Raw genomic sequence first — 20,171 nt, forward strand, 5'->3', positions numbered from 1 at the left:
CCCGTGTGGGTAACAGACACAACATGGCGGCCCGGCCGTGACTGGGCAGCGCCTCGCCCTGGAACTGGGTTTTCCCCTCGAAGCTGGTGTCGAAACCGTTGCATTTAGCGATTTCTTCCATAGATAACGATTGTATAAGTGTCGTTAGTGAGAGCCTGAGCTTGTGGAGGTTTATTTTTTTTAATTTGTACCCGGGTAGTGCGAAGGAATGAAAAGGTTGAGTTTATAGCACGGAAATCGTCTGCTTTAGAAAGGCTAAATATAATGATTTTTTAAGTATCGCTTCCAGTTTGAAAGATAAGGTTATTTTCCCTGTGAGATATTAACTGGAGGAGTAAGGGCGGGGGGCTTGTCTTCGAGGAAAGTTTTCAGGTGAAAGGCGATCATCTCTGAGTAGGGAAGTGTGCGTGTGCTGCTGTGGGGTGGTTCTGTGCTGTCTGCTTAGAGAAAGCGACGTGGGCTTGGGGTAACCCGTTTGGCTTTCAGGTGGCTTGCCCTAAGTGAAGCTAGTGCTGTGTATCTTCACGTGTCTTGGCTAGAGAGGTTTATTTGGTGAGGATGGGAAGAAGAAATTCTCCCTGACTGTAGAAACCGCAGCAGCCTGTAGGATCCTAACATGGCGTCTGAAAGGCACGTGATATAAAAGGAAGGGAAAGAGGAGGCTCCCTCTGAGCCCAACCCAGGCAGTTGCTGACATCAGTCAGCCACAGCACATGGATGGGGGCAGGGGGGGTTACTGTACCTTTCTAACAGCAGCTTTCTGTAAGAAAAGGGTTACTCCTTCAATCCACCGTGTTCCTACCAGTCACCCCTCCCCTGTTGTCTCCCTTGCTCCCTCTAATACCAGGCTCCCTCTAATACAGGCCTTTTTTTTCCTTTGGCTTTAAATCGCAGTTTATAATGGTGAGAATTGTACTGTCTAATGCTGGGGAGGGAAAGATCTCTTACGTTATTTAATCTGTCTTTCTACCAATGCAGGATGGCTCTTTAGTGTTCCACAGACCTCTTCCAGTCTAGTTTTAAATGCTACCAGTGGCCAACTTTTGCCATTCCTTGGGGAGGTGACATCATAACCGAATAGATCTCACCATTATATCTCCTAAAGGGCAGTGGATGTATATAATTTGTGATAAATATCAATGCTGTCAAATTTCTTCATTTCTGGGTGTTTTAGAGCCTGCCCTGAAGTGTGTTTTTTTTCCTTTTTAAAGATGTCTTAAATCTTGTATCAATGGTTAGTTTTGCCTTAGTTACTGTTTGTGACTGTGGTTTATTCAAGGCAAGTTCTTAGTTGTTTTTGGGAAAGTGCTCTCCTTTGCTAAGCCACTTTTAAAAAGTGTTGCCTGGAGACAGTTTGTTTAGTGTAAAAACTTGAGTGGTCTGCTTTACGATTTAATAAATGGCTCTGAAATGTGTGACTGGTATTATAAAAATATGTAAATAAAAAGTGTGAAATATGTATTTGTCTTTTTATTTACCATTGTATAGTGCAGAATTTGTTTCTGAGACCCATTTTGTGTACAAAGTTGTTTTTTAAACAAAGTTTTTTGCAAGTTTGTGACTCGGGGTTTGATTATGATTCAATTTTTTTTTTGAAGTTGAAACTTTTTTTTTTTTAGGAAACTAATAAAAAAAAAGCCACACATTTCCAACAGTAGCTTTCATACATTATTTGAAAGAAGAGTGGGAATTCTGTGGTAATGAGCTCAGCGTTAGCATTCTGTGTGTTCTGGTGGTATGCGGAGCCTCCCTGCTGTTGGTTAGTGCTGTGTGGGTCTCTTTCTTGCTAGGGGGTGCTGTATAGATCGCCTGAAAACAAGACGTTCAAATCTGGGATTCCCTTGTGTGGTTATTGGAACGTGGGCTAGATAACATAATAAACATTTCCAGAAATGAAAACGTAACCCAACCGTTTTTAAGTCATGGTTCTTAGATTGTGTCAGCTGAGTAGCTGATATTTGAAGGAGGGCACTCTGCTAAACTAATGCTGTCACATTTTGAAGTAGGCTTCCTTACTACATTGCAGTGCTTTTCTGTGTGATTACTTCTAACTACTCCCAAGCACATGAAGCTGTTAAACTTGTTACAGTGCCTTTGCTATTAAATGGATACTCTGGCATCTCCAACTTGAATCTTAGCTGTGTATAGTGAGCTACTTCCATACCTTGGTGAAATGGAAGAGTGTAGTGCTCTGCTAGTAGCTCTTGAGCATTTGTGCTGCTAAGACAGCTCTTTGTTTCACTGAAAGCTGACTTAGAAAGTCAGAAACTGTACACTGTCATTTTTTTTTATAAAAGAAAGCATTCACAACTTAGCATAGTGTTTTTAATGTGCCATTGTGTAGGCTGCATTAAAGAATTAACCAATATTTCGTGGACATGTTAATATTAAGCAGCTGCACATCTATTTTTTTTCTAAGCTGGAGAAATGCCCCTATTCTAACACTTGCATATTAGCAGCTTTACAGCCCGCTGTTAGGTCATAAGTCAGCACTCAGATTAGATAGTACAAATGGTGTAAACCATTCTCTTAACGTGTTGCTTAGCTGTGCACTTTTCTGTCTTTTCATGTACAAAATACATCAGCTGCCTGTATTTTTTTACATGCTCAGGGGCAGTGACACCCTCCCCTCCCCATTAACAAGAAACTGTCCTTTTCAGTGTTGAGTTTTGGGTCATGGTTAATTAATATACACTTAAAAGTGAGGAAATATGATTTACCCATATAAAAGTTTTGTTGACTCGGTGCCCTTCTGTGAACCACTTTAATAGGGAAGGATTTAAATCTAAAATTGTAAAGCAAGAGCACTTCCACACACTTATTTGGACAATGGGGCTGAGAAGTAAGGTGTTGCTGATAATCATAGGAGCCTGTCCTGTTTAAAAAGAACAATGAAGTTACTCTGGTTTTATGCTGAGTTACCGGATGGTGAATGAGACTTAAAAGTATTAAGAGTGGATGCTCCTGTCTAAGGAGATGTCGATCAGCGCGGAGCTTGTGGTGGTGTCTTTCACGTTGTCTTCTTCAGCTGTTTGCTACTGATGCTTTCTGGAACTTTGCTGTGTCTTCTGCTGATGAAAGCCAGTGGTGGGCATTAAAAGCACCTTGATTGGGCCCAGTAGTGCTGTTCCTGCATTGGAAGTTGTAGCTGTCCACCATCCATGCTTCTGTTTCACAGACTTGCTACAAGTTTTGAATGTGGATTTAAAAGCAACAAAAAAGATCCCTCAAGCCATCTCTTGTAGCAAAGATGTATCCTGAGTGTGAAGACTCCAGACTGTGGAAACTGTGGTGGTGATTCCTGAGCTTTCCCATCTGTACCCAGTCAGCTTGGTGATTGGGTTTGGTCTGGATTTAGAACTTTGCTCTGTCTGCACGTCCATCTAAAACCTGACTGTGACCGCTGACAAGTGCCAACAGAGACTGGGACTCCTTGCTCCATTCCTTTGGATTACAGTGATATAGTTGTGACCTTTTCTGCGTGTAGTTTGTGAAAGGACTGTGATGTTCGACGTATAATCTACGACTACCGGAGTTCTCTAACCTGGGCTGTTCGCAGGAAGTCTGATTTGTGTTCTGTGAAATGGAGAAAAGCAAGCATTCAGGAGGTCCAAGTGATAAACTATTTTTTAGAAGTTCCTTGAAGTGGTAGCGATGGCTTCCTGCTAATTTCAAGTTATTTTCTCCAGTGGGTTTTGAAAGGCTGCACTCGGTACACTAGCAGTAATACTGTCTTGTGGGCTTCTTTTTTCTTTTTTCCCTTTTTTTCCACCCCAAAGCTTTGAGACAAACAGAATAACCCAAGGTGTTCCTTTTCTCTGTGGTAGACCCACCGCATTATACTTTGAACTGAGTATTGATTTTCCAGATTTAAGTTTTTAAGTTTTTGTATAAGCAAAAAATCCCAAGCAAATCCCTTGGTGTTTATAGTGGCAACCAAAAAGAGAGGTCTGTATTTCTGGGATTGGTAATCCCTTTATTTAAATAGCTTAACGTATGTTTTTGTTGTACTAAACTTCTCAGTTTCTTCTTATTACTCCAGGCTCCTGCGTCAGAGAAGCTCCCTGTTATGTACCTTATGGATTCCATTGTCAAGAATGTTGGAAGAGAGTATCTTACTGCATTTACTAAAAACCTAGTTGCAACATTTATTTGTGTATTTGAAAAGGTATATACACTTTCAGAAAAGTTCTGTATTTAAGCAAAGTTGTTCCTGGTAAAATAAATACATGCTCTCAGCTTTGGGTTTTCTTGGGTGCTGAATGAGAAGAATGAATTGTTTTTTATAAATGGCAATACTGTATCTATAATGTGGAAGGGCATTGCTGCTGTTGTCAAGCCTGTGAGTTAAGTTAGCCAAAAGATGCAAAGTCTTGATGAACTTGTGTAGTTTTTCTATCTAGGCAAGGCTTCACTAATTTTTTTGATTGCTGATTGCTTACCTGGACAGACTTTTTGTAATGTATAGAATTACGAATTGCTGATTTATTTTTTAAGGCAGTGGTTAGTCTTTATGTCAGGAATATACTCAGAATCAGTTTCTTAGAGATTTTTCTGAGCTCTCTATAGTTAGATTTGTCTGATTCACTTAATTTTTGATGTGAAAAATGAGCGCTTAAACTGTGACAAATCCCACTGGCACCTGATATTCTTTAAGTGGTCTGTGAATAAAAAACACATATGATGGGGTGAGGGGGGGAGGTTGTGAGAGTATATTATTGCTTTGTTACATTAAAAATACGTGTTTTAATTTCATCCAGTGTTGAAAATTGCTGCCAAATATACTCACTTTTTTTCTAAGTCTTTAAACCCAGTGAAGTAATTGTGCTTATTCCTCAGTGAGAATGGCAAATCCAAGTCCAGCTTTTGAAAGACTGGACTTGAATGGGTTTAAGTTGAATCTGAAATGGAAAGTTAACTTCTGTGGTTTCCTGTATGCCTTAAGAAAGTGGCACCACATCTGAATGAGATGAGTGGAGCTTTGCTGTATTTATTACTACATACCAGTGGGGATCTGTGATCCCAGAATGTTTTATATCTGTTTTTCAGCTGTGCAATGAGTAACCAAATAAGGGATAGATTGTCATAATGAGCTCAGAAATATTGAACTTATGTGTGTAGAGTAGATAGGTAGGCATTTGCTTATTTTTCCAATATTGTTTTTTGTTCTTTCACTGAGTTGCATTTAAACTAGCAGCTGAAGCTCTGGGTAATTCAGTTGCTGATTATTGTAGTTAACTGTCTACTAAGCTAACTAGAACTATTATATTTATATTATATATGTAAAGTGTCAATCACTTTAGATAACTAATGATATTGCAAGATGAAATTCTCACACTGACATTGTTAGACATTCTGTTTTATCAGTAAATGATTATTAAAGGTATCTTTAAACACTTAGCGAAGTCAGAAACTGGCTCAGTCATGGCAGCAGCTTTTGCAGTGAACTTGATACTGAAAATTGTGTAGAGGCACCCTCCCATCCCCCACTAGCTAAGTATGAATTATGCTTATTGAAGTTCCTGCCCTCTCTTTCAAAGAACTTCTGAACTTTCTGGACAGCATGTCTTGCTGTGACACCTAAAATAAAACTGCAGCCAAAAAAAGGTCTTTGCAGGGTCAATGCGTAATGACTGAGTTAGCACATTCACAGTAGGGCAGCTGCATGTGTTTTGTCAGCAGATGTTTCCCATTTCTTTAAATGAACTACTTGAGTGAGTCTTGAACTGAACTGTCATAAAATGATCCAGTCTGATTGCAAAGAGAAAATGGGTGCTACTAATACACTTGATTTATGGCTCGTAAGTGGGTCAGATTTTGCAATTGAACTGAACTGTACTTGAGTTTGTTTTGACTCGTACACTTTTTGTTGGATTTGTTAGGAGGGAAAAAAAACTTCAGTGATTAAACAGCTAAACAAAACACTTCTGTTCAGAAAGTTTGTTGTTCTGTTTGTTGTTGCTGTATGCCACTCAGCACAAACATTTGAATTACTGCATTGTTTTAGAGGCTTTTTCTTTGGATATTTTTGTTGCTGTATTTTTTTGACAGAAATTGGCCAAGTCAAATGAGAATTTTGGTAATGGAAAAGCTGAAAGAAAGTTCTCAGAGAATGGTAATACGCAATAAAGCCTTCAAATAGCCTTGAAATGACAGTTCTACATTAGAACTTCTGTTACCCATTCTTTTGGTGTAGATGTATCAATCTGCACCAATTACAAGTTCTTTGTAGCCAGTTCATTGTGTTAAAATGATAAATTTGGTAAGAATATAAAGCATATGAGATCTTAAGTTCTACAGAAAAGTTTAAGTTGTTTTATATTAACTTAACAAGCCATAGAATTGTTTTATTGTTTTAGGTGGATGAAAATACTAGGAAAAGTTTATTTAAATTACGCTCCACATGGGACGATATTTTCCCTTTGAAGAAACTTTATGCACTTGATGTCAGAGTCAACTCATTAGATCCTGCTTGGCCAATTAAACCTCTGCCCCCAAATGTGAATACTTCTAGCATCCATGTGAATCCTAAGTTTTTAAATAAATCGGTAAGTCTTTATACCTACTGTATGAACAGATGGCAGTACGTGTTGTTTTTGTTGTTTGTATGCTGCTTTTTGACAATTGTAGTATGATAAGAATAAAGCATCTGATCACTGGAGACAGGTAAGAGGAATTTGTGGATTTGAAATATTTAGGGGGCTTAGTTTTTGTTTTAAAACTGAATTCTAGATTTCTAAATATTGATTTATTTATTTAAAGTGGCATATTCTATCATGGTGGCAGAGTTAATCCTATGACAGCAGGCAAATTCTAGAGGAGCAGAAATTTTTCAGTGTTTTGTTTGTATTTTGCATAAAAATTGCAGTTCATAACTTGTACAAACTAAGTTCCAGTTTTGTATCATGCTAACAGTTAAGGGAGATGGAGTTAGCTGGTTCTATTAAGATGTTGAATGTAACCTTATGTTTTATTTTTAGCCAGAGGAATCTACTGCATCTACCTCTGCTGTCACTTCTGGTGCCTCTACTCCTCCAACTGTTCCTGAAATACAAAAGAATTTGACACAGGAGCAACTGATAAGGCAGCAATTGCTTGCGAAGCAAAAACAGTTGTTAGAACTTCAGCAAAAAAAATTAGAGCTGGAGTTGGAACAGACTAAAGCACAGTTGGTGAGTAGAATAGTTGGTGAATGGTCCATGGTTTGGTCTCACTTTGTTTGATACTACCTTAGCTGCTATACTGGTAACAGCAGTTAAATTCACATGAGTAGCTGTTTTAGGACTAGAGCAGTGCAAGTTGATCTGGTGCTCTAGACCAGTAATTGTTATGTAGAAATCTTAAGAATTACATTCAGAATAGCTTAAAAAAGGTTTGTGATCTTTTTTTCTTCTCTCAAAAATCATGTCTGCCTGTGATGCATCTTCCATGTCTTTTCATGGCTCTCCATAAAAGAGGCTTTTTCAAATATATTTGCTTTTAGAAAATTGAGTATTTCCATAAAGAACGGGGAATCCTGATTGTAAGAAATATCGAGGCAGTTTCTGTCCTCAGTGTTTCAGGTTGGTTTGATACCACCATCTGAAAGTCTTTTGTTTTTATATTCATCTTCTGTTGAATGTTGGTGGTACTAAAGTGAAACATCTTAAAAGCCCAGAAATAAAAATAAATAAATATGCTTGGCCACTTAGCTGTCTTGGAAGTGTGGAAGGTATAGAAAAACTAAAGCTGTAACGAGGCGTGCTTATGTTGCATTTTTTGCAGCATTGACCTTGTGCTATTGACTTTATATTGTACTTGAACTTCATCTTTTGTGATGGTACTGTGTTATCTTAATACCTGTGATCAGGAATTAATGAGTCATTTTCAGTTAAATGGCTGAATCTTATAACTATTTCAAAACATTTCTATTTACAGCTTTGTTTTCAGAACAGCACGTGAGCATCTCTGTGCAGGTGTTGTATCATGCAGATTAATGCTGTTTTTTTTCTTTTCACCTTATTTCAGGCTGTTTCTCTTAGCGTTCAGCAAGGATCATCTTCTATACCTTCGGTTCCAACACCTTCCAAGCCACATGTGTCCCAGACACCTCATATGACAGTTAAAACACCTACTCAGGCTTCATTGCAATCTGAAAAGATCAAACCATCCCCAAGTCCTCCACTTCACGATGTCAAAATAGTAAATAGGGATCCTCGACTTAACAGAATGTCACAGCATTCTTCTCATGCTAAAGATCAGTCTCATAGGAAAGAATTTCCACCAAACACCACTGGCCAGTCTGATACCAAGGCGAGCAAAACATCTCAATCTGAAAAACAAAGCTCAACAAAACCAGAGAAATTGAAAGCAGGTGAAAAAACACAAAAGAAAGAACCCGATCAGGTGGAAACAAAGTCTAAGTCGCCATCTCCTTTGAAAAACAAGCTTCCCAATACTAAAGATACTAAAACCCAAGAATCTGAAAGCACAAAAGTATCTGAAATGAGTAAACGGGATCCGAGACTGAAAAAACATCTTCAAGAAAAGCCAGAGAGCAAAGGGGATGAGGTGAAAGAAAAGAGGAGAAATACAGAGAAAAAAGAAAAAGATGAACATAAGACAGGTGAACATAGACCAGTAGGTAGCAGAAATAAAACAGTTAATGGTGTTGTTCAGAAACAAGATGTGACTACAGAAGAATCAGAAAAACAGGGTGGAAAACAAGGGAGATCCAGTAATAGAAAACGGTCACGATCCCGCTCTCCTAAGTCACGGTCACCATCTACACATTCTCCAAAACGAAGAGAGAGGAGATCACCCAAAAGAAGACTTAGGAGTTTATCTCCCACTTCTTCAACTCCTAAAATTGGAAAGATACGTCAGATAGGTCCTAAGCAGTCTCATGCAGAAGAAGCCTCACAAGGGGCAAGAGATGAAAGGAATTCTAATAAACGAAATGTTAAACAAGAGGTGCGAGATCCAAGGAGAGTGAAAAAAAGCCAAGAAGACAGACCCCAAGAAATAGCAAGCCAGCATTCTACAAAAGCATCTCCTGATCCAAAGGAGAATGCAGAGAATTGGCAGGGATCCAAAGCAGGCAAGAGGTGGAAATCCGGTTGGGAGGAAAATAAAAAGTAAGTTACCGTATTTTAAACAGATTCTCTCTGAAGTAAGTGGAAATTCTGCTCTTGGCTAAAGTGCAGTCAGGTTTAGGTGGAAGCATTCAGACTGTCCACGTTGACAGAAGTTCTTGATCACGATTCATAACTTGGTTGTAGTAAAAAAAATGGCAAATATGCATACTTTCTAAATTGATAGTGATGTTTTACCATTATCAATTCTGATGGAGATGTAATATATCCTGAATAAAGAACTAACTTAGTTTTAAACGTGTTCCTATTTACAGCTCGCAGCAGACTGAAGAACACCAAGCAGTTGGTAAATCTCCTCACCAAAGACACCGAGAAAACTGGCCTGCTGCTAAAGGAATTCTATCACCCCGAGCACCAAAACAGCAGCACCGGTTAAGTGTGGATGCCAATTTACAAATTCCCAAAGAACTGACGTCTGCAAGCAAGAGAGAATTACTTAAAAAGGTAATACTGATTGATCCTCTTTGTAGAGGTGTTTTGAATATAGTTGTGCTTTGCTTTTCTTCTTAGAAATTCAAACTTTATGTTACAGGCCAATGACCGCTTAGCATCTGGTGAAATAACACAAGATGAGTTCCTCGTGGTAGCTCATCAGATTCGGCAGCTGTTCCAGTACCAGGAAGGAAAGCACAGATGTAATGTCTGGGATAGCCCTACAGAGGAGAAAGGCTCTTTGAAAAGGAAGCCTCTTCTGTCTGACGCGGAGTTAACATACTATGAGCATAAAGCTAAACTGAAAAGAACACAAGTTCAACATTCATTGTCAAGACTTGATCTCTTGGATCCTGATGATATTTTGGATTATCATGTACCAGATGCGTTGCTTTCTGGAGTGGACTGTGAGCAAGCAAAAGCAAAGCGTGGAGTACAGTTTGAAAGAAAAGAACCTTTTGGAGAAAGGTCAAGACGGCACTCTCCTGTAAGTGGCACAAGCAGACCCTTTGCTGAAAACCTTTCGCCGCTTGAGGGTCGACGAAGGCTTGAGGAACAAAATGCTGCTAAAGGAGGCAGGGGTTCGAAAAACTTTGATCCTTATGACAACTGGGGAGAATCAGATGAATTCAGAGATGCTCTCAGACAGCAGGGAAAAGGCACAGCAGAGTTCCAGAAGATAGATGGTGATGCAGTCTGTAGGTTTGATAACCGTGAAGAAAGACAGCTGCTTGGGAAAGCTGGTATGTATTTTTGCCTTATTTTACAGATGTCAAATAATTTGCAATCTTCTGGTGAGTGGTTATCATGGAGATGTAGGAGATTCATAGTCCAACCCCCTGTTGGACCTGACCCCCTTCGAGTAGGAAAGTGGGCAGATTATGATTATCTCCAGGGAAGGAGAACCTTTCTGGGCAGCTCTCAGTTCCAGTGCTCCTTAACCCTCAAAGTAAAGTATTTTTTTTTTTTTCTCCTCATTTTTCTATGCAACTTTCTTTGTTCCGGTTTGTTCCCATTGTGCCTTATTCTGTCACTGGGCACTTCTGAAAAGAGCCTGACTCCATCTATTATCCCCTTGACCTGCTGGCCATGGCTCTTCTTAATTGACCCTAGTTTTGTCATTGATCTTGTTGGCCACAAGAGCCTACTGCTGATACATGGTCAGCCTTTTGTCCACCAGGACACCTAGGTCCTTCTCTGCACAGCGCCTTATCTTCCTTTATTTTATTTTTTCAGGTGTTCGAGATGAACCAAGATCACCATTCAATGAACGTTTCAAAAGAGCTAGATATGAAGACCCAGATAAAGAACCATTTCCAGACAGTCCAGGGTCAAGATTTGGAGGCATAGAAGCAAAGCCAAGAATAAGTGCACTAATGGAAGACAGACCTTTATTTGATGGCTCATCTAGACCATCTGCTGCAAGAGTTGGGGCAGATGGACAAGGAAGCCCTTTTATTGATAGTCCTACTGCTGGTTCAAGTTCTAGAATTGATGGGCCACCTGGACAGGCTGCTCTGAGATTTGAGGGGCCTTTGGTGGGCGCGGGTGGTTCTCAGTTTGATGGGCCCCTGGCAGGAGCAGGGGGAGCTGGAGCCCTAAGATTTGATGGGCCACCAGGGCAGCTGGCAGGGGCTCTCAGGTTTGAAGGACCACAGGGACAGGTTGGTGGGGGAGGTCCTCTGAGGTTTGAGGGACCTCTTGGGCAAATAGGTGGGCCGTTGCGGTTTGAGGGGCCTGCAGGCCAGCCTGTGGGTGGTCCTAGATTTGAAGGACCTGGAGTTGGTCTCAGGTTTGAGGGACCTCGTGGTCAGCCTTCAGGTGGTCTCAGGTTTGAAGGACCTCACGGTCAACCTCTGGGGCCTCGAGGTCAGCCAGGGGGTGGGCTCAGGTTTGAGGGACCGCACGGTCAGCCCTTGGGGCCACACGGTCAACCTGGAAGTGGTCTCAGGTTTGAAGGTCCACATTTACAGCCATTAGGGCCCCATGGTCAACCTGGAAGTGGTCTCAGATTTGAGGGGCCACATGGACAGCCTATGGGGCCACATGGACCATCAGGAGGTGGGCTCAGATTTGAGGGGCCACATGGGCCTCCAGGTGTAGGGCCCAGATTGATAGATGGACCAGTGCACCAGGGAGTTGGTGGACTTAGATTTGATGGTCCTCTGGGACGGACTGGTCCAAGATTTGATGGCTGCCATGCTGGGTTTGATGGTCAACCTGGACAGCTGTCTCTTTTACAAAGATTTGATGGAATTCATGGACAGCCTGGCCCAAGATTTGAAAGGGCTCCTGGCCAGCCCGCACAACCACGATTTGATGCAGCCATACCTCAAAGATTTGATGGTCCTCACCAGCCAGCCTCGAGATTTGACCTGCCCCTTGGCCTTCATGGTGCACGTTTTGAAAATATGGCCAGCCATCCTGCCTCACGATTAGAGATGTCGCCATATGGACAAAGTGGTCCTTTTGTTGACCATCCTGGACAGGGCTACAGTGGACCAGCTCATGGGATGCAGTTCCAAAGGCCTGAAATATTTGACAGTTCACTAGGACCAAATTTCAGTGGGCCAGCTGGCCCAGGAGCACAGAATTTTTCATTGAGAGCATCTGGACATTATTTTGATGACAAACTTCAGGGTCCTCAATACGGGAACTTCAATAGTATGTCAATGGGAGGTCATCAGGTAAGAATTGATTCTAGTAAATAATTTACTTGCAGAAGTGTTTTTGTGTAGACAATTAGCAGTTCTTCCTCTAAAAACACTGATTTTTTTTTTTTTGCAGACTAAAAATATCCTTGAGTAGTATCTAGATGATTCAAGGAAAGGGGCATGCATTGCTATTTTTTATGAGTCTTTGTTTTTAGAAATTAAAAACCAGTTCTTTGCAACCATTTCGTAGCTGAAAATACAGCACTGAGATTAGTGTCTTTAATTTGAAAATGAATTAGGTAACTGAAAGACACTGATGTTTTCACTTATGCAAAGCAAGTTCTATGCAAATCATGACAGATTATTGAAGTGAATATACATAATCACTTTTTCTGAGAGGTTTAGAATTAAGATGGACCAAAATAATTGTTATCTTTTTGAAGACATCCATAACTTGGGGGCAGTTGAGAAAGATGCCTGCAGGCTTCTAAGCTATTGCTTCTGAAGAATAATCATGGCACCAGCAGGCTTTATGGTTTCAATTGTCCTTGCTATTGCTTGTTGGAAGTGCTCTCTTCTGAAGGGAAAAATAATTGTAAATCAGTGAAAATGATGTCCATTCTCCCAGTAGATTGTAGGGGATGTGCTACAAGCATGCTGTAAAAACTATTTTTCTGTCTGAAGATTCTTGCAGCTGGTTTGCTGAAAATTCGGCTTTCAGGATGAGTTTCATATCATGGGTACTGTCTCAATTATTAGATAAAACCTGATTGTGACGCCTTGGTTGGTGATTGTTTACCAGTTTCTTTTTTTATTAGCTCTTTTTTGGTGAAAAGGTTCCACTGTGTGTGGAAAATGTGCTTGAAGGATGGGCAAGTAGAAGAAAAGTTTGGCTAACAGGCAAAATGAGTCTGTTTTCTGATATTTTTCTGATGGGGAATGAAAATGATGCTAAGGTGTGGTAACTGGTGGATCCTTCGCTGTGGAACTGGCAAAATGAAGTAATGGAAGCATTTAAATATATATGGAACTGAGAAATGTATAGAGGTTAATGATAGAGTAATTAAAAACAAATTGCCCTGCCAAGAATACTTAAAGGCTTAATTTTACAGGTTTCGCATATGTCTGCTCAGCCAGGGCCTTATGGCCAGGGTCAACAGTATTTACCAAATCCTGGAAGCTTTGTTCAGAACCCTGCAGGTACTGTAATAGTTAATTTCCTTCTGTGTCCTTTGGACTGTTCTCTGTTCATGACCACAAAAATGAGTGCTGTACTGAGGTGATGTGGTGGGTTCATGTGCACTAAGGGCAGCCTTCTTTGTGAGATGGCAATAGGTGTGGTTTTGGGAGTACTGTCATCTCTCCAAGAGTTTCCCCCAAGCAGTGAGAGCTTTCATAAATCACGTGGTTTTGGTATGTAGTTACACTTCAAAACAAAAAATAACCACACCAAAACCAATTTTTGGTTTGCTTGATGGCAGAAGGGCACCTCAATTGGCCAGGCCAAATTAACATTCCCAATATATTAATTGTTAGTAATAATAGTCTGGTAACAAGTCGTAAATGATTTAAGTAGATGGATTCCCGTGAGGTCTTTAAGCATAAAACAAGAAAAAATACTATGTTTTCCATGGAAATCTCAGTACAAGGCAGATGGCATTTCAAAATACTTACATTATGAAGGAAGTTGTAGGGGAGGAAATGAGGCAAACTGAAGTGGATAAATAGATTGAAATTAAACATGGAAGTAAAAAGGGGTGGAAAGAAAAAAGTGTTGTGAAATATGCTGATAGAAGTGATTTTTTTTTTTATGCTAACCTTTGGTGTCTTTTGAGTGTTGTGACATTTTTGTCCCCTCTCCTAGGAGGAGCCCTTCCACATTCATATCCTGATAACCACCTTGGTCAGCTTGATGTCAATGAATTGTTTGCTAAACTGTTGTCAACAGGAATCCTCAAACTGTCAAAAACAGATTCCACTTCAGCGCGTATGTAGATTTCATTACATTCCAACTCTCCAGTTTATGCATAGCTGAAGTGTAAAGTGAAGTGTGAGAACTTTGTGAACTCTTGTATTCTTTTTGTTTGAATGGATCTTTGTGGGAAACTATTTGGTGCATGTGATAAAGTGAATTATTAACTTTCTAGATATATATTTAAGCTACTTAGAGCCTCCAGTTTTGTTTTTGGCACCCTGACTCAGTAATTTGTTCTGGATTTTAATCAGATTCTTGTCAGTTTCTGAAATATTTGTGTCTCTTTGAATACTGAATTTTAGTGCCAGAGGCTGAGATAAAATAGTGTCATCTTAAATTGCCATTCTGAGTAGCATACTGTCTTTGTATGCTTTTCAAACTATGAGACTGACTCAACTCTTAGGCACATTCAGGTTAGCATAGTCAGATTATATTTATTAATATTTGAGTAAGTACAGTGTTCAGGAGCACCTTATTTTGTTCTGAAAATGAACTGAAATTTTGATGATATTCTTTGTTTTAAAGAAGCGAATGAAACATCGGCGCAGCCAGCTGCTGAAGAGGAGGATGATGACCAGGGTGATCACGATGTCCCAGACCTCACAAACTTTAAAGTTGAAGAACTGAGACAGTGCGTATTGTAGCATGAGCTTACACTGCACTAGGAATAATGGCATGGTGGTATCTAGATAGTTAATCCAAGATGGTTGAGTAGGTGTTATATAACAATACTAGCGTGTTCCTTGTGAGTAGTTAATGATTATTTGAATGCTTTTAATTTACTTGAATGCTTTCAGTTGACTGTGTCATATGCTTTAACCTTATAGGAGAAAATGCTTTTCTTCTACTCCTGAGGTCGCTTGAAACAACTTACTGAGAAACTTCCCATTTCTTTCCAAAGATGTGTTAACTTCTTTTTGTTTTTCCAGACGTTATGACAGTGTTATAAATCGACTGTACACTGGAATTCAGTGCTACTCGTGTGGAATGAGATTTACTACTTCACAGACAGACGTTTATGCAGACCATTTAGATTGGCATTATCGTCAGAACCGTTCGGAAAAAGACGTTAGCAGAAAAATTACACACAGAAGGTGGTACTACAGTGTAACGGTGAGTAATGCAATATCTGTGCCTCTTAAGGGCTGGGTTTGGTGTTTTACATGCATGCTGTGGGGTTGAAGTTGCATTATCATTGGAGTTTGGTGATCAGTGATGTCTGATTATTCAAGTAGTTTTTATACATACCTGCCAAAACAAAAGGCAGTTCTGTGGTGAACAGTAAGCAGCTTGGAGTTATCCGTACTGCTTTGGTTGGACTGAGAATGGAATGAAAGTTGAAGGATAAAGGCCTTTCACAGGACTGTTTCAGTTTTAGTGAACTAAGATTGATTACATTTGTTACTTCTGGGATTTCATTTTTTCTTTTTTTTTTCCTAAATGTATTTTTTTAACCATTTCTGGCTATTTGTGATTGTGAATGAATACTTGTCCCTAGGATTGGATTGAGTTTGAAGAAATAGCTGACTTAGAGGAGCGTGCAAAAAGCCAATTCTTTGAAAAAGCTCATGAAGAAGTTGTACTGAAGACACAGGAAGCTGCAAAAGAGAAGGAGTTTCAGAGTGTCCCTGCTGGACCAGCTGGAGCAGTTGAGGTGAGTTTCAGCTTGTCTACCTTAACCCATGTGGTCTATAAGTAGACTGAAGTCTTGTTTTTGTGCAGTTACTTCTTAGGTTTTGCATTTATGTGTATGTAACTTTTGTTTCCTTGTGGCAGTAGCAGTATAAATAACCAGTAGTTCCACAACTTCTATACTTGTTGGTATTCCATGGTTGAAAGGGGAGAAGCATGTTGGTTTGAGTGCTTCCATAGGAAGCATAAATAAAGGAAGCTTGTTGGATTTCCAAGTAGAAAATTATTGCTTGGGATTCAGCAAATGGTAAATGATTTGTTACCTTCATACACACACACAAAAAAAGATTGTTCTTTACAAGATGGGCATTCAGAAGAGCTGTCATAATCTTCTGACTTGAAAATAACCAGTAGATCTGCGTTTTGGTAGACCAGTGGATATAGCAGTTAAATACAAACGTTCTTATATGCTAAGCCTACAAGAAACTAGGTAACAAAGCCATAAAGGATTTTGTTTCAGTCTTAAAAAATTACCTTTTGTGCCTTGTTCTCAGAGGTGACTTTATTTTGCAGAGAAGTGTTAAGGGTTTTAATACTACTTGTGCAGTTCTCACTCTGACTGGGAGTCGAGTTTTGGAAGATGCCATAAACTAAATCCCCGCTGCAGATTGTCTTAACTGACAGTAAAACATTAGATTGTTACAGAGTGCCTTGCAGAGACTTCCTCGTTGAGGGGGCAAAGTTTAAATTTTTCAAGTGATAAACATTGTTGCTCACTCTATGAACTGTACTCAAATAATTTCTATTAACATTTTCTTATTTTCAAAGTGTGGAGGTAAAATGTTGTAGTCTTAATATTATCTTAATGTATATATGCATACAGCCGTTACCAGCCAAGTTCCTGAGGTTGGTGTTCAGTAATAGAGTCAGTAATAGTTTTAATAACACCACGTATCATGTTACTTCAATAACTTCTCAGAGGTGTGAAATCTGCCGGGAGCAATTTGAGCAGTACTGGGATGAGGAAGAGGAAGAGTGGCATCTAAAGAATGCTATCAGAATGCACGAGAAGGTAATCCAATTTTTTTTTTATATGAGTGGTGTACTTATTTATATTGAAAAGCAAAACAAAAACAGAAGAATTATAGAAAGAGAGAGGTCACTGTGACCTGTCTTTTCTGAAGGACTCCCCTTCTAGTTTTCCTGCTTCCAAGTGCATAAATATCTCAACCTTTGGACGTGCTTGAAGTCCTGGTATCATTAGTACAGACTCACTAGGCTTCCCTCGTACTGTATTGCTAAAAGATAAATGAAGGTGATCTTCTCTACTTAGCATTGTTGAGTCTGCCTGGATTACTGGGTCCACTCCGGGGCCGCTCATTACAAGAGAGACCGTGCTGGAAAGAGCCCAGGGGTGGGGCCTTGTCCCTCTTTGGAGGTCTTCAAAAGCCAAAGGATGTGGTCCTTGGCAACTTGGCTCCAGATGTCCCTTCCACCCATTCTGTGATTCTGTGAATGTTCCTGTGAGTGTGGGTGTTGGTTGTGGTCCAATTATTTCTGTACTTAGCTAGCTATACAGAAATAATTCCTTATGCTTACAAGATTTTTGTGTGATGGCTTTTCCTAAATAAGTATACACCAGATATTTTCCTAGTTGCATTTGCCACCATATTTGATTTACACATTGTTGTCCTGGAAAAATACTGTGATCTGTTTATGTCTGACCGGTGCTTTTACTGTATTTGTAATGTATTTAAATGGATAACAATTATTTTCCAGATTTACCATCCATCCTGTTACGAAGATTACCAAAACGTAAGAAAACCCTTACTTTCATATTTTTTAATCATTTTGCTTTCAGTTTGTTTGCTTGATCACTGTCTTTATATAGAGCAGGTCTTCAGAAACAGTTCCTCTTGCATGTGCCTAGGCAAAGAATCAGAGGCCTTGGGAATGGCAAGTTTGTAATGCATAATTAGAGTTAGTTATGATTTATCTATGATAGCTTTTGTATCATATAAGTGAAACTAAATTGAAGCCATTATGAATTTATTGTTGAGTAACATGTGTAATCTTAGGAATTTTAAGAAATTGAGAAAATGAATGTTAGTATATGTTAAATTTGTTAAGACTTGGGAGCTAACAGTTCCTTCTAGGGGGGGAGTAGTCGGGAATATTTTACAGTAACAGCATTTCATCACTGTGAGGATACTATTTGAGAGTAATTATGAAAAAGTAATGCTATTATATAGTAAATTTTGTTATTAGATAAAGTAGGAAGTAATATATAAAGTAGAAGTTTGGAATTTGAGTGCTCTACTGCCCATGTGTTTGCATTTTGAAAGACAGAGAGGGAGAGAAGGTAAAAATGGTTGTTTGAACAATGTGTTAACGCTGTGTGAATGTTTGTTTTATAGACATCATCATTTGATTGCACACCCTCTCCCAGCAAGACCCCTGTAGAAAATCCCCTAAATATTATGTTGAACATTGTTAAACAGGAAACAGATGAGTCCTGTGACTCACCTCAAGTGAAAGAAGAACCTGATGACACCCCTGCTGCCTGTGCAGAAGAGAGCACACCTGCCTCTATAGATGTTAAAACAGAGCCAGATGAGTCTGTTTAGATTGAGGTTTGATTTTTTTTTTTTTACAGAAGAGCTCCTGTGTTAATTCTGGAAAGCAGATACTTTTTATAGGAAATAAAAACATTCAATTGAGGCAGGGCCTCAGCTACTGTTTCGTTAATAAATACATTTTTGTATTTAAATTTCTTATTGCCTGCACTGTTTCAGGTGTCATTGTGTGAAAATTCTGTAGATGCGTGAAAATTTAATGGAATGAAATTGTATATGTAAAAATGTACAATTTTCACTTGTGGAAATGTAAATTATAAATAAAACATATTTTTGCTATATATGGAGTGTAATGTTTATGCACACCATCAAATGAAGACAGTGTTTCTGTACTTTTTTCAGTTTAAACGGAATTAAAAAGACCTCAGTTTTAAACCTCTTACTGAATAAGATTCAGAAAAGTGAAAGCAAGCAACTTCCTTCAGTTATCTCATAAGTGGGTGATCAAGGGAAGCAATGCTGGAACTTCTCAAGACAAAATCCTAGATTTCTTCTTAAATTTACTTGAACAAGCTTACATATCCAGATATATATATATAAAAAAAAAAAAGTAACCAAAAGACCATTCTGGGTAGAATGACAGAATATAACAAAGCAACCAGAGTGCTTGATTGTGAACACAAGTGCCAACAGACAATTAACAAACCAGGATGCCTGGTAGTTGAGACATTTTAATGATTTTTTTTTTTCTTTTAGTCACACATAAGAGTTTAATACAGCTGAACAAACTTTTCTTTACAGGGGGGGAATGAATCTAAGAATGCTCATTTGAATTTTTTTTTTTTTGTTGTTGCTTATGACTGGATTTAGGTGATAAACCAGCTATCCTGAGATGTTAATATTTCTTAAATGTAATAAATAAAATTAAGCATATATTTGTGTCAATCTCTTTCTTTCAGTAATGGGTTTGTGTGGTTGGGCGTGTTTGTGGGATGGGCAGTAAACTGTCATACAGTGTTTGTCTTGGGATAAACATACATTTTGCCAGGCGTAGGGTGGATTTCTTTTGAAAGTCAGAGGAAATATCACTATCCTAGGATGTGGCTCTTCACAATGTCGGGTACTTAGAAAATCCAAATTCTGAAAATGCTGTAAGTATCAGCTGTGAACCTGATGCTGCTGTTTCTTGCAGTATTTCCCATCTTCACAACCAGACCAAGCAGTAATCCTTCTGTAACACATTCGTGTAAGTTGCAACAAGAAGTTGCATATTAGGAAAAATCCACTCAGATGTGCAGAGGGATTTCTTTTGTCCCCATCGAAGGAAGTCAGTTTCCTTCCAGGCCGTTGGGTGCTTAGGCAAGGGGCTGAAGAACCGAGGCTGTGTCACAAAAACACCCGAGAATGCCTCAGGGGTTAAACGCACAGCTGTGACTCGAGTCAGAGCATCCCACAGAGAGCGGGCAGGTGAAATGCTTGGCAAATATCTGCGTGGGTTGAAAACAGGCAGCGATTTGCTGTTTTTTCCTGGAAAAGGCCCTCAAGAAACCGCCCCAGCTCTGCCCAGCAGCAACCGCACCGCGGGGCAGGGCTGTCCCGCCTGGACGCCATGGCCGCCACTCCCACCAAGCACCGCCCGCCATTTTCCTCCCGCGAGGACAGCGGGCGCCGCGCCCATAGCAACCCCGCTGCGGCGTGGGAGAAGGAGCGAAAGAAGAGGAGAAGAGCGCGGCGCCAGCCCTATTTCGGCCGGTGAGACCGCTCCGCC

The 20,171-nt window shown here is 39.7% G+C and overlaps 1 protein-coding gene across 2 annotated transcripts; it reads left to right on the plus strand.

The window, feature by feature from the left end:
* Positions 1 to 6: 6 nt before the first annotated feature.
* On the plus strand, positions 7 to 19,002 carry PCF11 (PCF11 cleavage and polyadenylation factor subunit). Of its 2 annotated transcripts, none has more exons than XM_010706196.2 (15): positions 7 to 4,168; positions 6,360 to 6,548; positions 6,981 to 7,172; positions 8,008 to 9,116; positions 9,389 to 9,578; positions 9,667 to 10,309; positions 10,803 to 12,253; positions 13,333 to 13,420; positions 14,085 to 14,207; positions 14,721 to 14,826; positions 15,125 to 15,308; positions 15,694 to 15,849; positions 16,807 to 16,899; positions 17,607 to 17,642; positions 18,245 to 19,002. In XM_010706196.2, exons 1-15 carry the CDS (start codon positions 4,070 to 4,072, stop codon positions 18,452 to 18,454), a joined length of 4,869 nt encoding a protein of 1,622 aa, XP_010704498.1. In that variant the 5' UTR covers positions 7 to 4,069; the 3' UTR covers positions 18,455 to 19,002. The 2 variants fall into 2 exon arrangements, with proteins under 2 accessions (XP_010704498.1, XP_019467887.1); XM_019612342.1 differs by having other exon boundaries at positions 18,329 to 19,002.
* Positions 19,003 to 20,171: the final 1,169 nt, after the last annotated feature.

Source organism: Meleagris gallopavo, chromosome 1, assembly GCF_000146605.3.
Source record: "Meleagris gallopavo isolate NT-WF06-2002-E0010 breed Aviagen turkey brand Nicholas breeding stock chromosome 1, Turkey_5.1, whole genome shotgun sequence".
Classification (NCBI taxonomy): domain Eukaryota; kingdom Metazoa; phylum Chordata; class Aves; order Galliformes; family Phasianidae; genus Meleagris; species Meleagris gallopavo.

Bases quoted from the DNA above. Each gene is read 5' to 3' on its own strand.
- PCF11 (XM_010706196.2), top strand. From the start codon at position 4,070: ATGTACCTTATGGATTCCATTGTCAAGAATGTTGGAAGAGAGTATCTT. The intron at 6,549-6,980 runs GTAAGTCTTTAT...TTTTATTTTTAG, and splicing joins CTAAGTTTTTAAATAAATCG to CCAGAGGAATCTACTGCATC. The intron at 16,900-17,606 runs GTAATCCAATTT...ATTATTTTCCAG, and splicing joins CTATCAGAATGCACGAGAAG to ATTTACCATCCATCCTGTTA.